General features: G+C 43.5%; 4 protein-coding genes across 4 annotated transcripts; 2 read left to right on the top strand and 2 right to left on the bottom strand.

The window, feature by feature from the left end:
• Nucleotides 1–210: 210 nt before the first annotated feature.
• tmem53 (transmembrane protein 53) lies at nt 211–2,354 on the bottom strand. Its single transcript, XM_031855099.1, is given in 4 exon segments — nt 211–1,695; nt 1,697–1,723; nt 1,845–1,948; nt 2,115–2,354. Coding segments are annotated over 4 exon segments (861 nt in total). The 5' UTR covers nt 2,170–2,354; the 3' UTR covers nt 211–1,020.
• Nucleotides 2,355–3,154: 800 nt separating this feature from the next.
• Nucleotides 3,155–9,047, bottom strand: toe1 (target of EGR1, exonuclease). The gene is made up of 8 exons (XM_031855365.1): nt 8,156–9,047; nt 7,668–7,708; nt 7,383–7,479; nt 7,041–7,199; nt 5,875–5,988; nt 5,535–5,683; nt 4,686–4,848; nt 3,155–4,536 (listed from the first exon to the last, which is right to left on the bottom strand). Exons 1-8 carry the CDS (start codon nt 8,267–8,269, stop codon nt 3,757–3,759), a joined length of 1,617 nt encoding a protein of 538 aa, XP_031711225.1. The 5' UTR covers nt 8,270–9,047; the 3' UTR covers nt 3,155–3,756.
• LOC116387909 (THAP domain-containing protein 1 B) lies at nt 8,787–11,582 on the top strand. Its single transcript, XM_031855366.1, has 4 exons — nt 8,787–9,231; nt 9,506–9,665; nt 9,747–9,922; nt 10,010–11,582. The coding sequence occupies exons 1-4, from the start codon at nt 9,082–9,084 to the stop codon at nt 10,391–10,393; spliced, it is 870 nt and encodes a 289-aa protein (XP_031711226.1). The 5' UTR covers nt 8,787–9,081; the 3' UTR covers nt 10,394–11,582.
• A 2,091-nt stretch (nt 11,583–13,673) lies between these two features.
• selenop2 (selenoprotein P2) lies at nt 13,674–19,234 on the top strand. Its single transcript, XM_031855127.1, has 5 exons — nt 13,674–13,709; nt 15,466–15,722; nt 16,381–16,593; nt 17,571–17,679; nt 18,110–19,234. Exons 2-5 carry the CDS (start codon nt 15,496–15,498, stop codon nt 18,458–18,460), a joined length of 900 nt encoding a protein of 299 aa, XP_031710987.1. The 5' UTR covers nt 13,674–13,709; nt 15,466–15,495; the 3' UTR covers nt 18,461–19,234.
• Nucleotides 19,235–19,510: the final 276 nt, after the last annotated feature.

Genomic DNA, 19,510 nt, shown 5'->3' with positions numbered 1-19,510 from the left:
GTGATCCTGACCCTTTCCCCAACATTACACACTTTATGAAAGCAGTGTGTTATATAATACACTAGGGCTGTTTTCAGACTGCTTCTGGAGTCTCAAACTTCTGGATTTTCCAGGAACTTCAAACAAACTGACAGCCAAACCTGTTGGAAATTATTTATGTGGCAAATCCAAATTATTTGGGATCATCGGAAATAAGAAAGCCGACAAAGGTTTTCTACGAGCATTCAAATTTATTAAAGGCACATCAGCTACAAAGAACAATAGTTGTGCTGGACACATACATTCATCGTCAATTACCTTTTACTTCAACTAAATCAAGCATACCACATATTAGGATATTAGGACTGATGGGTATTCTACAGTTCCTAGACCAACAAAACAAAAAAAAACGCATTTGCTGTGCAAAAATTTGTATTATAATTTTTGTTTTTAAAGTATGACTTTTTGACAGTTGTCTTCATGTAAGCGCCATTGTGATTAAATTTGAATATCAAATTGCGAGGTTTAAAATCATAAATACATTGTAAATTGTATAAATAGAAAATCTCCAATACCCAGCCTCAGCTTTAGAGTCACTACCACTAATGTACAATGCATCACATTTCACAGCAATATTAAACACCATTTAAATGATCCTAAAGGATGTTATCTTTCCAGTGTATATAGCAACCGTTTGTATCGTTATTTTTTACATATGGTGTATGACGCAAACACATCGCAGCAGGCAGGGTTGGGCCTTTGTGCCACACAAACACACACACACACACACGTGTGGTTGGTTGTCCGGACTTGGATTAGGCTCGGGACACCTAGACCACATCTGTGGAACCTTCACATGATGCGCACTGGAATGGGAATAAGTCACCAAGATCTTGTAGCAGTTCAGCTCAAATTCTAGCCGTCCCGCTAACATTTTTGGCTGTTTTCCCCTCCAGACAACTGAGAAGTGGTCCATTTTTTCTTAACAAGACTGATTAACAAGCGGTCAGCTAAATCTAGTGAGCTTCTCTCCCGGGGTTTTCACTGATTCTGGACCATCTGTCTCTTCTTTGTCTCGGCCCCTTCCATGTCCTTCATGCAGGCAACCAGGAAATCGCGGCACTTGAGGGCATACTGCTCGGGAAAATCCCGGAAGTGGCCGACGTGGGGACTGGAGACGAAATCGAAGCTGTCCGTCGGGGCGCCCTTCTGCTTCACGGCCTCCACGAAGAGCTCGATGTCCCTGTGCCTGATCACCTGGTCGTCTCTGGAGTACAGGTAGAAGTGAGGCCAGGCGGGCGGCCTCTCCTGCACCGCGTCGTAGTGATTCTTGTGGATGTACTTGGTCAGAGGGTACAGCACGACTCGCAGCAGGAAGACAGTCACCGCGAAAAGGGCCAAGAGGACGTACCGCAAAACGGGGGTTATTTTGGGGCCCAGGGTGGCCGTCAGTGCTCGCAGGGCCCCGCGAACATTCCCGCTACCCGGGGCACTGTCCACCAAGGCCCCGATCACACACAGGGAACTGAACTGTTTGTCGCTGTGCAGACACTCTATAATGTAACGGTACAGCATGAAGCCGCCATTGCTGAATATGTGAAAGAAAACAGGACTGTTCTCCACCTCGTAGTCATACAGGATCTCCAGCAGCTTCAGGGCCGTACCGCTCAGCTCCTTGTAGCCAAAGGACTCAGAGATGAAGACCGTCTTCAGGGGGGGCCGTGTAGCGGATGGTGACGCATCCCTGAAAGTGGGGAAAATAAAGAAATAAAAAAATGTAGAGGAGTTGCTGTTAAACAGACAAAGCAATAGGCAGAATGTCTTGGGGTATTATCTTTCTTTTCTTTTTTTAAATGAGTTTTCACCTGTTCGTTGTAGATGGAGCTGTATTTGGAGAGGTGTTTGTCTCTGCAGCCAGCCCAGCCCAACAGAATCACAACCGGCTCCTTTGTCCCCTGCCAGTGTCTCTCTGAAAACAAGACACACGGTGAAACTGCGTGCCAGCTAAGCTGAGCTAAACGCAGCTAGCGAGCTAAGCTAACGGTGGGCATGGCTCCCTTGTTGAGATAAGCGTTAGCATGTACGCTAGGCTAACGGAGGCATGAGCGTATACAGCACAATGAAATGATGCTCACCCGATGTGCCCGCATCTGGAAACACGATGTTGTAGTCTATTTCATCGTCTGCCATTGCTGCACGCGAGAGTATCACCTGTGTGTGTCTGACGTTGACGTTGGGTTCATTTGGTTGTTGTAAAAGAGGATGATGGGGAACGCTACAGAGCGCTTACATTAGCAATGCCAGCTAGTGACATGTAACACACTGCAGACAGCCAGGTCGGTGGACTGTCACTACACAAGTGCTTCTTCTTTGTGTTGTTGAACAGCAGTTAGCATCCAGCTAATGTCGCAATACTGCCCCCTTCAGCACTACAGTGTTATGTCGGTCAAATTGGTCAAATTCTGCATCATATTCCCCAAAACTAGTCTTGTTGAGCGGCAACGTTTGGGAAAAATATGAGACAATGTATGCTGAGTCTTGTCTTTAATTTGAATTATAAATGGACCATGTTTATGTTCCATAAAACTCTATATGAAATAAAATACTTATTGTATTGATAAGTGTGTTGTTCACCTGCAGTGGAAATGCTGACTTAAACAAGTCTAAGATCAGGTTGTGTTAGTAAATTGTATCCCAATATAAATTAACATGTAAATCTCATAGTCTCATGTTTAGTAAATATTAATAATTAAAATGTGGATGAAAAGTATCCTCAAGTTCAGGTGAAAGTTAAAGAGGAAACACAAAGTGAATAACTGAGTATGATAAGGTGTCTGTACACTTTGATGCTGAGTGTACTTCTTCACTTTGTTTTCTTTCTATTGACTCCAGTCTGCATGAAGCTGCTAATGAGTGTAATGAGTTACCACAGTCAGAATGCTTCTGCAAGGCGCTGTATACAGCACCACTGTTACTGTGTGAGTTCTGTGGTACTGTTAGTGCTCTACTCCTGATTTATTAACTAGAACTAACAGAAACAGCCGTCATAGCGATTCCAAAGCATTATTTGCTGTCAGTACCGTACTGTGTTACTGGTTATCTAGGTGTGGACATGTTGTTCTGATCATCCCTCCAGATAAAGCCAGAAGATGAAATAAAGACAAAAGAATCATTGTTAAAGAACATTAGTGTATTTTTACAAAATCTGAAATATGGGATCAATCATCATCTCACTTTGGCTGAGTTGTCTTACAAATTCTTGCAGAGAAAATAAAAATGATGCCTCTGCATTGCGAGTATGTGAAGTATAAGTAGCAGGTAACAAATCTACTGCTAAAGAAATATAAACAATTTGCAGCACAAAAAACTGGATTAAAAAAAGGAAAAAGGTAATTTCATCTCCCTGGATTGTGTACATTGTCGTAGCAAAAGTTATCACCATTAACATAAACTGACTATTGTCCCTGATATTGTTAAAAAGTCAACAGAAATCATAAAACAGCCATTCTGGTGGCTCTTTAAGCATGTGATGATGAGATGGGTTTCTAATCTATCCAATAATTGTCAATTTATTTTGCTAAAAAACAAAGAATGTCAACCTCACGGTGATACAGGGAAATAGTCAATAGGATTCATCCTCTGGTGATCATGAATGTAGAAACAATCCATTGGATAGTTGTTGAGATATTTCTGTCTAAACCAAAGTGGTGGACAGACATTGCCATCCATTGAGCCATAGAAATGTGTACACTATAATGCTGTGTGCAAGTGTGCACACTACACTCCAGCCTCCCATACCGTCTTCATCTTCTGCATGTGGGCCTTGGACGACCTGGCGAAGGTGCTTTTAACCACGTTGAGAGGAGCTTCCTTGCCGCTGAGGTAGACCTTATTGAGACACGAAGGAAGCCACGACTTCTCCTCCTTCTTCTTCTCCTCCTCCTCCTCCATTTTCTCCTCCTGCTGCTCCTTCTCTACAGCTCCCACTCCTTCCTTCTTGATCCGGGTGCATGAGTGGGCAAAAATGTATCCCGTCATGAAGGCATCGAACCCGGCCCGGTGCGTCCCCGGGTCGGCCTTGGTCTTCGGAGCGTCGGTCTGAGATGGGTGGTCGGTAAGCATTTCTGTCCCTCCGTCTTCCTCTCGGCTCTCATTTGTGTTGGTTTTTGTGTTTGAGTCGTGATCAGTCGTGGCCGTTGCTGCAGGGTTCCTGCAGTCGGGGTTGTCTTCGGACACTCCGTTCCCCTCGCCGTCTTTTTTCATGTCCACTCCTTCATTCTGCGGGTTGTTTCCGTCACCGGCCACTAGAGGCTCTGTTTCTGGGCACGGCTCAGCTGGTGTTTCTTCGGGGTCCGACTCCATGTGGGGCATTTTGTTCTCAGGGGCGCCATCAAAGATGGAGGGGCCGTCCCCTGCCTCGCCTCTACCTCTCTTCTTGTCTCTTGGTCGCTTCCTCCTTTTCCTCCTTTCCCCCGTGCCTTTCTCGTCCTGGAGGATGATCAGGTCGGTGTCATGGGACGACGGACACTGGGCGCCCTTTGGACACCAGCCAAACGCCTGTCAGACAAACAGGGTATTTAATAAAAAAACATCAGAGACAGACCGTCTATTTGACACAGAAGGACGCAGGAAGCCAAAGGGGATTGATTTCACTTCGCCTTTCGAATGCCAGTAAAACTAAAGTCAAGTAAAGAGTTGAAACTCACAGAGAAGCGCTGGCAGATGTCAGTCTGTCCCTCAGCAGAGGCCACAGCTGGACACACTCTGTAGTCCACGTAGCTGGACATGTGACCGGCATACTGACAGAACTCTACATGGACGTGAGGCTCGGCCCTTCCAGAGGTCACAATGCGACTGTTGTCCAGCTTACTGGAAGGAAGAGGAGACAATATGAGGGAGAGAGAAGGACACGCACCTTCTTACAGTCACAATATTAGCACGAGTTGTCCTGATGTAGAAAATAACAAACGCCATTCTGTTCTGCTCCTCCCTTCATTCTCTTACATTGGGACTTGTTCTGCATTGTGGTTGACGGAGTCACAGCTCAATGTAATTCAATTCAAAACACGTCATTTGTCAGTCCAGGGAAGTTCTGAACAAATACACAAACGATTCATTCACATACATGAAAACAGTAACAAATATATATTATAATAATCTAAGGAAAATGTTGAAATGTAAAAGGGTTGATGGCAGTATCCAAAAACCATGAAGGCATTATTTGTTTTGTTTTCATTAGCTGTAAGCCATAATCATCAAAATTCAAAGAAATTAACGCTTGAAATATATCACCCTGTGTGTAATGAATCTATATAATATACGAGTTTCACTTTTTGAATTGAATTACTGAAATAAATTAACATTTCGATGATATTCTAATTCATTGAGATGCACCTGTACTGTACACACACACACACACACACACACACACACACACACACACACACACACACACACACACACACACACACACACACACACACCACACACACCACACACACACACACACCACACACACGTGCTCTAAGGTCTCAACACTACAAACCAGTACTCACCACTTCTTGTAGGCATATTCCAGATAGGAGGCAGTGAGCCGGAGCTCGAACTCAGTGACGTATTTGGTGTCGTAGATGCCAGCAGGAAACATCTCAGACAGGTCGGCTGTGAAGATGGCCAAGCGATCGGGCAGAGATAAATAAAAACTCTGGCAGAAAGAGACATTGCATTAAAAAAAGAACACACAGCCATTTAATGAGAGCAGCGTGCTGTGAAAGAGGTTCAACAGCCAATATCAATGTTGAAGGTAGTTACGCTTGACAGACCATTTTTATGTATACCGTCGTTAGAAGAGAAAAGGAATGAAAGTGATCAGCCAACACAATAAGTTGGTGGTACCTGGTAAAGGAAGGCCATGTCGATGAGGCCGTTGTGCAACACCAGGGGCTTCCTGGCACGCAGCAGTTCAGTGAATAAGGCCCGGATGTGGACGCCCCGCTCGTCTGATGCTCCCTGACAAAGAAGGTGGAGAGAGAAAAACATCGTCTGAGGAAGAGCAGTTACCTCTTGCAGGGTCCAGTTCTGTCTACGCGCGTCTCGGCAGGTGCTAAGGAACGTACACCAGCAGCTAAAACATATGGTTTCCATCACAGGCTCGTGTTGCATTGATTTCAGTAGTTGGCTTTGTATGATGCCATTTATTGTGCAACCACTGAAAAACTATTTAGCGTCAATGACTTTGATAACTGCTTGTACTCGGCTTGCCTGTATTTGTTAGGTATTGGTGTGTTGCTCAGCGTGGAAAGGAGGACGTTGCTCCACTTTCTCCGGTTGCCAATAGCTCTGGAAAGAGGTTTCACACTTGTGGCCACTGACTGGTGTCTATCAGCAGCGCTCCTGCTTGCTTGCATATTCTGGGAAACATTGTGGAACCTTTATATTGTGCTTCATGTTGTTTTCTTCTGGAGATGAGCATTTCTCGATCCACTCCTCCATATGAGTTAACCTTAAATGTTTCCCTATTGTAGCGGCTTTTAGCAGCCTACTTTGTTACTTTGCGTCTGCAACCTGCTCAAAAATGCCAAGGACTTTAAGCCTCTACAGACAGTGCGCAAGCCTTCATACTCAACAACAAAAGGGACTGTGAAGAATAAAAAAGACAAAGAGTGTAACCAGCAAAAAGACATAAACCGACCTCCACAAGGAAGAGGGGTTGTAATTATCTGTAATCTTGTATCTCATATTCATCGACTCCATGTTTCTAAAGTATCTAAAAACGAATTGGCCTTCATTGCATAGTGCCCAGACATGTAAGCAGTGCTTTTATCAGTGAACTATTTGTGACAGTCATGTGATCGCGCGGCGACCACTTGCAGAGCCTTCGTGCACGACGCGCAGGCTCTGATTCTGCCATTTTCTGGCACGTGGCTTCACTACGGCGAGTATAAACTGAGCTTTAGACATCATAGCAGTGGTATGAACCAATCAGACGGCTTGATTTGACCTACCCGTTTAATACGGTGGAACACGCAGGACAACAAAGAACAGCATGTCAGTATCCTCACCTTACTGTTGCCCTTGAGGTAAGGGATCCCACTGGCGTACTGCTTGTTAAAGTCAAACCCATGCTGGACCAGGAACTGGACTGACTGGGGCTCGATGACGTACTCCTCTGAACACAGCAGGGTGAGGTTATACACCTGGACCAGGTATGTGTCTGCAGCCTGGGGGAAGGAAGAGGCAGAAGATAAAACATCACAGATGTGTGCAGTGGCATTTTCTCTGATCTGAAGATGTATGACATGATGACATGCGATGATGGTGTAGCAGACGGATCATAGGTCGCAACAAGCTCATCAGATGAATATAAAAATATATTTTTTAGAGAAAGCTTCATCTTATCGTACCTTGTCGTCCAGTTTCTTGTAACAGGCGATTCCCAGGGAGAGGATGGAGCGAGTGCGAGCTGCAAGGCATATGGCTTTGTATCTGTCCTCTATAGATCTGAAACAGGACAGCGAGGGTCAGGTGCCAACCAAACACTACAAAGTCACGGCTCCAAAATGACTCCAAAGCGAATTATTTTGCATTCCATGGCTGCTTGCGCAACGAGCTGCTGATGCTCTTTCAGGTGAGTGCGACTCAGGAAGAAAGGAAGAAGCGCAGAGAGATTGACTGATAAGTTTACTCACTCAGCCAGCAAAGACTTCCTGTTCCCAAGACCACTCAGCTCCTACAAAAGCACACAGGGAACAATTGATACTTTGATTTTTTTACATTGATGAAATCACGTGACAACACAAAGAGCCAAGTTACATCGAAAAAAAACAAAACATGCAGACTGTAAGACAATGATGCATGTGATGATGCTATATGTTAAGGGTTAACTTAGTGAAATAAGTGACTTTCCACCAGGCTGACAGTTGTGTTATTTAATGGTTTTATAAATTGTATTGAGACATTCTATTTTGGTGAGAGAAAGGTTATTACAACATTGTGGTCAGTCTGGTGAATCAGTTATATTATGCATTATAGTTTTGCTTCTGTGTAACGTTCGTGTCTTTCTTCTAAATAAGAGGGGGCAAACCATGGCTATTACAACTATCATTCCACGTACTTAAAGGGTCTCATTTTACTCAGGTTGCACGCTGGACGGACAGAGACAGACACTTGCACTTACCGTGTCCAGTGCAATGAAGGAAGCCGTTTTAATGGCCAGTACCATAGCAGGCCAAAGCTCGTTGAAGTTATCATTCTGGACATCAATAACGGGAACGACCAGTGAAGACACCATGTTTGTCTCAACTTAGCTTGATGAGTGCAAACGGCTTATTCGCGCCTAAAACGTTTTCTGCAATCAGCGTTACCGACGTTCTTCCTGGAATACTAGCTAGCTTAATTTAATACCTTGCAAAAGTTTCCATTACCGGCTGCTATATACAGCGTTGTTTCTTATTGCTTACTTGTTGTATTTTATGAATACATTCAGTAATTACTTCAGCAGTTATTAAGTCATTAACACTTTATCGGGTCGACAGCTAACGGCGCTCCATCGTAAACATTTCAACGTGCTTCTCGGGGTCCTGTGATAACAAAAAACATAGTAGTTGGACTTTTGCCTGAGAACAAATAAAACCTATTTGCCACCAATTGTACACACACAATTTTCATAATTAATGAATATATATTTTCATCGTGACTTGTTTATTTTTCCATTTAAATTGTACTTCTCCGTTTGACTTTCAGCTTTTCAATAAAAAATGTCAAGCAGGCGTTGACGATAGACGCACATAAACACTTACGTCACTAAACCTAACTGTCGAGGCGAAGTGCGCCATTTTGGCTCAAACAAAGTCAGAAACATTATATCTTCGATAAAGTATTTTAAATTGTATCCATAAAATACGATGTACAAGTATTCAGGACGCCGCTCTGGTTTCCACGAGATAACACTTAATGCTAATGTAGCTTTTTTTACACTGCGTATGTGACGTTAGTTAGCTAAAAGTAACGTTAATGATCAAAAACCCGAGCTGAGCTGCATTGCCAGCCAAGCTATCCTGACTTTTGCTGAATTTACCTTTGCTGCTTGTTTTAACCTCCGCGATGGGTGGCTGCTCCGCCCCAAACTGCTCCAATTCAACCAGCATAGGGAAACAGCTGTTTAGATTCCCCAAAGACCCTGTCCGCAAGAAGAAATGGGTGGTGAACTGTCGACGTGACTTTGAGCCAACTCCTCACTCCAGACTCTGTCAGGTAGCGTTAGCTAAGTTTACACAGATCGACATGTTTGTGACCTAGCACTACTTTATTAAAGCGCTGTTATAGAGACAATGCATCAGTTCAAACTAAGACCCAAAGTTAAATTGGATATGAATTTATTTATAATGATGAATTATCTTCTGGGCTCAGTTGATTGCTTTCCTTCTGCTGCATCTGAACTGTATGCATGATCTTGTGTGTGTGTGTGTGTGTGTGTGTATCATTGGTTGGATGAAATGTATGTGTTTTCCTGTCTTGTTTCCTCAAGGACCATTTTCAGCAGAGCCAGTTTGAGGAGATAGCGAGGTCCCCAGCTGGGGGAAAGAAGCTGAAGCCCAATGCCATTCCCACTCTGTTCACTATTGGAGATGCTCCTTACCCAGCAGTCACTATTCCATACATCCTGCTGCCCATGAAACCCGAACCAGGTACATTTCCAATGAAAAGGGATGGCAATGTTAAAACAACAGGAAATACAACACTAGTTGGACTTTGCTCTGTGTTTATAGTGGAGAAGGAGCTGAACTTCGGGGACCATGGCTATGCCAGACGCACCCCTCTGCCCGGCCTGGAGGAGGAGGATGCAGACAGGACTGCAGAGGACCAGCAGCCCTGCACACAGTGTCACCTCCTGAAGAAACAGTTGGAGCAGGAGATGCAGCACACTGCGAGGCTACAGATGGAGGTAGGTTGGCTGCTGGTCTCTCTTTCAACGTATTCATGTCTTGTATCTGTTGAAAGAGCCGTAGTAAACTCTTTTCTTCTCTGTCAGGCAGAGGAGATGAAGAAGCGCCTGTTCCGGCACGACCGGATCGAGAAGGGTCTCCAGAACTTTCTGTACGAGGACCAGATTCGCGCCCTGACCCTCACCAAGCGCTCCCGGCGCGCCGTCTGGTCTCCGGAGACCATCCTGAAGGCCCGAAAGATCCGCTGCGAAGTTGGCACAAAAGGCTACGAGTACTTGAGGGATCTGGGATACCCGTTGCCCTCCTACAGGACTCTATGTAACCGCCTGGAGACTAAGATCATGGTGACGACTGACATGAGCTGTGAAGAGCTGGCGGAGCTGAGCCTGGGCCTCATGGCCACCTGTAACAGTCCCACCGACGGGGTTGGGGACAACGATGAGGAGGAACTCATAGGTGTGTTGTCCTGATCGGGGCAGTTTGCACGACTTGCTGACTCTAAAACAAGAGCACAATGAGCAGAATGCACCACTTTAGACATGGCTTTGCTCGACTCATGCAAGATGCCCGGGGCTGGCAGTCAGCCGAGCGTCGTGATCGTGCTGTTTGTTGCCATGATGAAGATGCTGAGCTACCGTGTGTGAGGAGACGTAGTCTGTGACTAACAACACCACCAACGGAGTGTGTGGAACGAGGAGACGTATTTTGCTCAAAGCTCGTTGACTTTGTTGCATGTGTTTATAGCTAATTTAACGTGTTTAAACTGAATGTGTTTACATGCACGATAAAACCCTGGTAGCATTCAGGATAGTCCAATGTACTGAGAGCAAATAAACTCATGTCCTGGGTCAGGTGGCTCGAGTATTCCCATACTATGAGGACTATGGCATGTATAAACTGTTTCCTGTACATTAAGCTTTATTTTTATTTTTTGCCCAAAGTATTTATCTTTTAATGGTGTGTGTAAAGCAGTAGCACACAACCGGGTTAGTGTCTAGGAAGATGTTTGCATTTTAAACATTAATCGGTGGTTTTAAACTACGCTGTTTTATTAAACCTCTCATTCAAATGCTGGCAGGAACATTAGGGTTGATATCCTAAATGCATGCATCCTATTTTAATCACATTTGCAAAACTGAAACCGTACCTGCTTTTCGGTAAATAATCAAATCATTTATTGTGGAGCCCATAAAGAGTCAACAAGGAAATAAAAGTAAACCCTCCGTTGGTAAATAACTGCCGCTAGTGCAATTCTACGCTACATAGGTTGTAACTCTCTGGGTTGCAGTGCATTCGTAGTGACCACAAAGAGTATCGGAAAGAGCTCAGGCTGGTCACATGACGTTCAATATCCAAAACAACACTGGCACTGTGAGAAAAATAAAGAGATTGTAAAAGAATAAGCTGTGTTTTTCATTGCATGTGAGTGTGAGAGAGATGTACTAAATAGTGCAGGTAGGTCTGCACTGTATATCAGGTAGCTCGCAGTAACAAACAAACAGCATGGTTGCCATCACTATGCTGGTTACATCACAGCTGTCATGAGCTCGACTGAATGCTCTACTAGTGGAAACAACCCGAACCACAAGTCTCCTGAAATTCCACTGAAGTAACTAAATACCTACAATGACCATGAGAGGTGGAGCTTCTGTCAGTTATCTTTACCCTGCATAAGCCCAATGAGAAGAGTACCATTTACTTTTGCCCAGGTCAGACTTTGAGCAAATCGCTCACATGAGAGATTAGATATTGGTTTGGCGGTTTGCTTGTTACCGGAGCTGAACTAGGTAGAAAACCAATATGACAAGTTTGGAAAGATTATTTCGTCCAGGTTTGTGAGGACTGACCCGTGCAGCTTTACGGTTCATAAATACGGTGCACCTTTCTTTGACCGACACCACAACTCTCTAGCAATGAGTCTCTCACTGTGACTTCGTCGATCTGACCGTCATTGATGTTGGCCTCCTGCCTGTTCCAAAAGTGCAACCACGGTTTTTTGTTTGTCACATGGTGGCATTCACCTCTCCAACGCCTGAGTCATGCAAAGTAAAGCAAATATACTGAAGCAACTGGATCAATATGACAGTTCTTTGGATTGTAAACAAGACTTACGGGTCTACAGACGCACGAGGGGGCTCTGCAGGGGTGGCGGTGCTTTGAGCGGAATGCTAAAGTCAGCGTGATATGCTAATGAAAACGCTAACATGCTGCTGTATAGTAGGCATAATGTTAATGTTCACCACCATCTTAGTTGAGTGTGTTAGCACATGCTAACATGCTAATACTAAACACAGTAAGTCCAGCTGAGGGATGGCATTAGTTTTAAGGATATTTTCCATGAACCAATAACAAATTGGACCTAATGTCAGCGCTAGAGGAAAAGTTAAGAGATCACAAAGTCATTAGGGATCATTTTCTGCCAATCCATCGATGAGATGTTAAGATGTTTCCCAGGTCAAAACTTTGACCTGCAATAAAAAGTCAGGGGATCACCAAAGTCATAAGGCTTCATCCTCTGGGCACCATGAACAATCTGTACATCATTTCATGGCAATCCATCCAATAGCTAGCTGTGATATTTCAGTCTGGACCAACTGACTGACGGATCGACTGAGCAATCGTTGAGCTAGCTGCTAGCATGGCTTGAAATAGGAAAAGTTATACGGCAGGAAGCCCAAATGGATAATTGCAGTACATGTACACCCTGGTGGAAACAGTGCTGCTCTACAACAGCCTGTGTTTAAAAAGGGGTCCATCAGATTGAAAATCAGTTACACCGATTCCATTATAAATGTACTGGTGAGGATTAACAGTGTCTCAAAAATGAAAATCTGATCCACTGATTTTGGAGGTTAATATAAACACCCCAAATAACACAATCAATAGCCTATGGAATTTGAGTCCATAACAAAAGAAATAATATATACAATTATTTTTAACTGTTAATTGACACAATTGTCCCACAATGCAATGCATGATGGAAATGGTGGAGCTGTGGATGCTCTGGAGTTAAAGGCGCTGACCACGACAAGCCACATCGAATCCTCTTTTCAATTTCAATTCTTACTCACCTTATTTATTCATCTATATAATGTTTACTCTATAAAGTAAAGGCATACAATGCCCTAAAATATAAACAGAAAATGGGAAGAGATGCTCATAGTTCCACAGAAATAAGAATAAATTGCAGTTGGTGGTGAGATAACAATTGCAAGATCGCAACAAAAAAGACTATAAATTGAAAAGAAGGAACTTTTAACTGGTTATGAAACAGTCGGTATTGTTTGACTGCACTTTTGCCAATGTTTGCACTTTTAGCGCTGTTGGCACCATTAGCTGCGAGCCCCCGGCTCAGCCGTCGCCATGTTGAGGCAATCAAAATGCTCCCAATCTCATACATTGCACCTGTACCGTTATTTGTGTCACCTGTGCTTTTCCAGCTTGTATGACAAGAAGGGGGAATAAGGCCTGTCCGTATTGAACATAGTATATACAGTATATAACTCACCTTTGTAGCTCAATTTGCACAGAAATTTCAAAATAACATGCTGTCCATACCAACGTTTTTACCATATTTTGTCTGCGACTACACGTGTTTGATTTGGTGTGTTCCAGATGACATACAAAGGACGTGATAGAGTACAGATACTGGGTCTCTGTCTCTCTCTCTCACTCCCCCCGGTCTGTTTGATTTGGGGGAAGTGCTTAGTCAACCCCACCAGCTTTATAAATAACAGGCTTTACCGTCTGTGTGTATGTGGGTCACAGGACAGAGAGCGGACAGAGGTAAGTATGGACAGCACTTCTCTTTAGGGCTCAAATGAGTGAATAACTGTCAGTCTTTTATTTCAAGAGGTATATTATGAAATATGCCAACCAATCGTATTTGATTTGAAGTTTCTGCATTAGAGAGGTCATTTGTTATTTTCTAAAACGACACTTAGTTTTCAAAATAGTTCAATTTCAGGGTTTGTTTGATGCACTGTTCTTCACTAAAAATAATCTGAACACAGAAAGACTGCTCCTTCATGTTGGTAAAACTGGAGCTGTTGTGTTATTTTCCAGACACCGAACTGCTGATTGAGATCAAACTTTCAATTTTATAACTTCACTTAAAAGTGATTTTGAATCAACAACTAAAAAAGGTTTATTGACAGTTGGGATGCCACTGTGGCTGTAGATATCTCTGTCCCATCCTCTCTTTGTCTTTTCTGTCTGGCCCATTTGCCCCCCGACATTCTTGTGTGCATTCTGGCTGTTTATCCAATAATAAACTCTTTTTGCCGATTATCTCCACATGCGATGAGAGAGACAATGAGGGTTTACTCTTTCAATTATTTGGGGATCAGACTGCCTGGACGTTTGGCTCAGGGCAAGGGGGAAAGCTGCCAGAGATTGAATCCGCTTTTATGTTTACGTGCTGCCCTGCACTGTAGTCTACCGACTGCTTTCCTGGTTTTATTAGGGCCCGAGCACCGACGTAGTCGGAGCGGAGGACCTATTGTTATTCTAATGTTTATTATTATTATTATTATTATTATTATTATTACTTTTCCACTTTCATCGCAAAAAGGAGGTGCTTGGATACTGGGAGTTTTGTGAAATTTGGCACGCAAGCCAGAATTTGCGAAAATTACAGTCTGATTGGGGTGTCCAACTGCGGTATGAAATATTGGCTTGATAGCGCCCCCTATTAATTAATCCGATCTGCTTAGAATTTGGTCAGAACAATCTAAAGACCTTAGCGATTAAAAGCTTTAGGTTTCATCGAACAACGTGGATGTGGTGTGACGGCCATTTTACATGGTTCACCATCATCCATCAAGCTGTTGTAACTCGACTGTACTTTGTCAAAACTGTCCCAAACTTGACATGCTTGTTGACTGTCATGGCTTTAGGACTTTTGCATGCCAATATTAACTCATTGTCATAGCGCCACCTACTGATAAGCACGGACGTAAGCAGGATTCTATAATTACAGTGGCCCAAACACTGAACTTAAAGTTACAGAACAACTTAAAATGAAAACAGTGTTAAATTAAAGTGTTCAAGGAACAGCAAATGGCACTACTGTTTTGTTAACTTTCATGTAAGTCCAAATACAATCAGCAGGACACTGCAGGGAGTTGAACCCCATCCCAGTAAACTGACAGTCTGTTATGTTACAAACACTGAAGCACATTCACACACATTAATCTTCTTAATGATCTTAACAGGCTTACAGTTATGATTGTATCGGATGTACACTCAAAACATTTGAGGCTTAAGACCTGGCAACATGATCTTGCTACGCTGCTGGTTGATGCAGGAAATATCATCTCACTCGTGCACGCAGTGTATGATGGTCACAGAAATGCATGGCCAGAGTCCTGCTAGTACCCTCGACGTGCGTGAAGTTGCGAGGGCCCGACCAATGCTGCTCGCAGCTTTAATTTAGATTATAGTTTAATTGGCTTTTAAAGGGCTACACATCTCGCCTGTGTGACAAAGTGCCTGTTGGTCAAACTAACATGGGGTATTGCACGTCTCTCTCGTCTGGTAGATTAGGTCCAGCCAGCCAGGGTGAGGGACAATGAGCTGTCTCTCGTTGCTGTGGCTGTACGTGGCCCTGCCGGGTCTGCTGAGGGCCTCGCATGTCAGCCTGATAGTGGAGGGGGACAATGACGCCTCCAGGATCTGCAAGCCCGCCCCCCACTGGACGATAAAGGGACGCGCACCCATGCAAGAGCTGCTGGGAAATGTGGTCGTGGTGGCGCTGCTGAAGGCCAGCTGACAGTTCTGTCTCACTCAGGCCTCCAAGTAAGAAAACCGACTCACAGACAAGTATCAACATTGTCATTTTAAATGAGGAAGATCATTATTTAAACATCTTTGAAGGTCAAATTTGGCCTGTAGTCCCTTTTCCCAGAAGACATTTTGAAAAATTGTAACTAGGCTAATTCGCCCCAAAAATGAATAAGTTCTTCCTCAGCCCATACTACACCCTTCTACCAAGTGTACACATTCCCTGATAAAAGAACTATTTGCATGTCTAGGGATTATACAAAGAAGGCCAATTCCTCTTCAGATGCTTTAGAAACAGGAGGTCCTAAACATCTTCATTTGTGTAAACATTTTGCAGCAAAATCAAATAGTTTACAGGATATTGTTTCTTCATAATGCATTTAATACTTGACTTGTTTCTCTACAGGGCTTATACAAAGGCAAAAAAAGTAGTCCATGAATATGAGATATGAATTTACAGATGATTACAATCCCTCCTCGGCATTGTGGAGGTTCAGTTTATTAAAGAAAGTTAACAAGTCATAAGTTAGAGGCACCTTTCTGCTGCTTTTCCAGAAGCGTTATTGAGCGAGTCTGCTGCAATATGATGAGCAAACAGTCAGTTCACTTCTTCAGCCTTTTTTCTTGCTTTAACAATTTAGCTCTCTCTCTCTTTCTCTCTCTCTTTCTGCAGAATTGGAGGCCTGCGTGACAAGCTGGACCACAGCAACCTGAGAGATGTGTCTTTCATGGTAGTGAATGAGCGAGAGGCCCACTCCAGAGCCATGTACTGGGAGCTGAAGAGGAGAGCACCCCTTGGTGTCCCTGTCTACCAGCAGGCCCCCCTTCAGAATGACGTGTGGGAGGCCCTGGACGGTGACAAAGACGACTTCCTGGTCTATGATAGGTGAGGCCTCTTCAAGACACATGGATCAAATAAAACATTTTTTTCAGTATTATGTGCTCTCTTAATTTATGTCACAACCCCAGTAGGTTTTTAGCTCTCTGATAAGATCAAATATACTATATAAATTACAAACTGTATATATGAACTGGACGTAGTCGCCGTGACGGCACCCGTTGGTTTGTGAGCTGCTGTTTTGGAGCCTCAAGTTTGGCAATCTTTGGCTGTTGCCATCTTGTTTTTTGTAACCAGAAGTGATGTGAGAGAGTGGAGCTAAGTTCAAACAAACACTGAAGTAGAAATTTGGAGGCAACCAAAATGTTACAATTAACTTTCATGAACTGGAAACACACTGTGAAAGGGTTGAAGTTCAAAGACAAAAACACGGACAACTCCCAGACCGAACAACGCCGTGGTAGCTACCTGTCAATCACAAGGTAGCCCCGCCTTAAAGCATACTCTGCTTTATGGTCTGTTTGACTCTAAATGGACCATAATGTACTAAATGAACATCATGCTGTATTGAAGAAGACTTGAAACTAGAGATTGAGACCATAAACTCATGTTCACAATGTTTACTGAGGTAATAAATCAAGAGAGAAGTAGAGTCATTTTCTCATAGACTTCTATACAACCAGAGGAGTCGCCCCCTGATAGCCGTTAGAAAGAATACAGGTTTGAGGCGCTGGCTTTGTTTTTCTGACCGGGAGGGTTGCGGCCTGATCTCTGCCCTGCCCTGCTTTAATAATACATATTTACAATCACCAATTTCTGGATTATAGTGTAGAATTCACTCTTGTTTTTAAAATATTAAAAAAGTAAAACTGTGTATTCAAATGTGCTTTGAACGTTCCTGTCTTGGTTTTAAAAATGAATTTCAGAGACAAAATCATTTGTTCATCACGTGTGAAAATAAGGAAGCAACCAATTAAATTGCAGTGATTCCCATCAACGTTTGGATTCTCTCTCTGTTTCTCCAGGTGTGGTCAGCTCACCTTCCACATCGTGCTGCCTTTCAGTTTCCTGCATAACGTCTACGTAGAGGCCGCAATCAGAGCCACTTATCTCAACAACATCTGCAATTGCACTGTGAGTAACCACAACACACACACACACCCACACACACACACACACACACACACACACACACACACAAATGCTTCCATACACACAAAATGCTTTGAATTGTAACACTCATTGACTCACAAGTGATTTTCAGTGTTTAGAACTCGCTCATACATACCCCATTTTCTGTTAAAGCTGCACTCCTATTTTTGTATTCATGATGGAAAGAATTACTATGCGTAACGTGAAAGAGGTCAGAAGCATAACTCCAAATTAAAGATATCGTTGCGTCATGTCTGCTGGATGTAAATAGGTAATTATAATAGCAACTTGACGGCACAATAACATGGTTTTAGCTTGTTCTGCTGCCGCCTAGTGGCCAAACACATGCTTTAAAATACAAAAATATTATCTAATTTCATGAATGAATGAACATGAGTTTGATCATTCGCAGGCTTCTCCTTTACCAAGAGTCAAGAACAGCTTCATGACAAACGCGACAACGCACTTTAATGTCAGCCAGACAACTACAATACCGGACACGGACGATCCAGAGGGAGGAAGGACTGCTCCTATAGCGACTCGTCACCACAGCCATCATCATCCTCCTCATCGTTCTCACCACCACCACCAACAACAACAACACCACCATCACCAGAATCAGTCCCATCATCAGCATGATGCAAGTCAGAATACAACTCTTCATCCTCTCATTCACCACCACCACCATCCTCAGCATCAGCAGCAGCAGCAGCAGCAGCCTGGCAACCACAGTCATCCTGATGGGATGGAAGTGGATAATTAAGATGCCAGGAGTGTTTTTACTTGCTCTTTCCCTCTTACGTACTGCTTTTGCTTTTGGCGGGAGGTTTTTAATTCGACGGCAGAACATACAGGCAAACAGCAGTTCACGGAATCTCTTTGAGCAGTAATCAGATTTGGGGTTTCTTTGCGAGCACCTCCACCCCTCAGTCCTCTGTGTGGGTGACGTAGCCGGTGCTTCCCGGTCCTCTCCCATTAATGAAGTCTACGGTGTGAAACCTGCCTGCAGGAGGCTGTGGATGGATGTGCATGTGTGGAGAGATTGGGGTGTGCTGATGGTTATTGTCACCCAGACAGAGTCAGAGGATGTTGTACGCTGCTAGCGAGCAAAACCTCAGTCCGATTACTGTCCAAACATTTTGCTTTTCTGGGTTCTGTTTCTTGCTTTTGTCAATCCTGTCTCCTGCATTATCTAGAAGTGATATGCTGAGCTACATCACTATATACAAATACGTTTTTAGTGCTGTTCCTTTATTCATTTGAACCTGTGCAAGCATTTTGGGAAGTGTCACAATAAATTAGATTAGTATACAATTGAATCATTAGAGGTTATAAATCACACCAGCAGGCAAAGTATTGTTCACTTGTACTTGTGTTATATGCAGTATTACTGGATTGACATACCATACGTTACTCCGTTAAATCAATTTTGCACATTTGCTGTGGATTTGAAACTTTGCCACTTCTGATTATATACATGAATGTAGAATTAACCTCTAGATTGTTGTTCTCCATTAAAAGGAAAAGACATTCATGACATGTTTCTCGGTGTCCTTTCTCATTCTGTGAATTGTGCGGTGCCCCTACACTCCATGTAACAGGAGATGTGAGGTTATGTTGTCCTCAAACTGTCATGGCGGCTGTGTGTGTGGTAACAGGGGTATAGGGCCACAACGCTGACAATGCGTGGTTACCTGATATGATGTATTGCAGCAGAGACAGTATATGTATGTAGCAGATCAGATACACATACAAATGTCTGGAACTCAAAGGAATGAGACATATGGCAACTTTTGACGAACCAGCAAGGAAT

This window comes from Anarrhichthys ocellatus, unplaced genomic scaffold (genome assembly GCF_004355925.1).
Source record: "Anarrhichthys ocellatus isolate YVR2014 unplaced genomic scaffold, GSC_Weel_1.0 scaffold15, whole genome shotgun sequence".
In the NCBI taxonomy this organism is placed as follows: domain Eukaryota; kingdom Metazoa; phylum Chordata; class Actinopteri; order Perciformes; family Anarhichadidae; genus Anarrhichthys; species Anarrhichthys ocellatus.
Note: the sequence above shows the minus strand (reverse complement) of the source record. Positions and strands in the feature narration are given on the sequence as shown.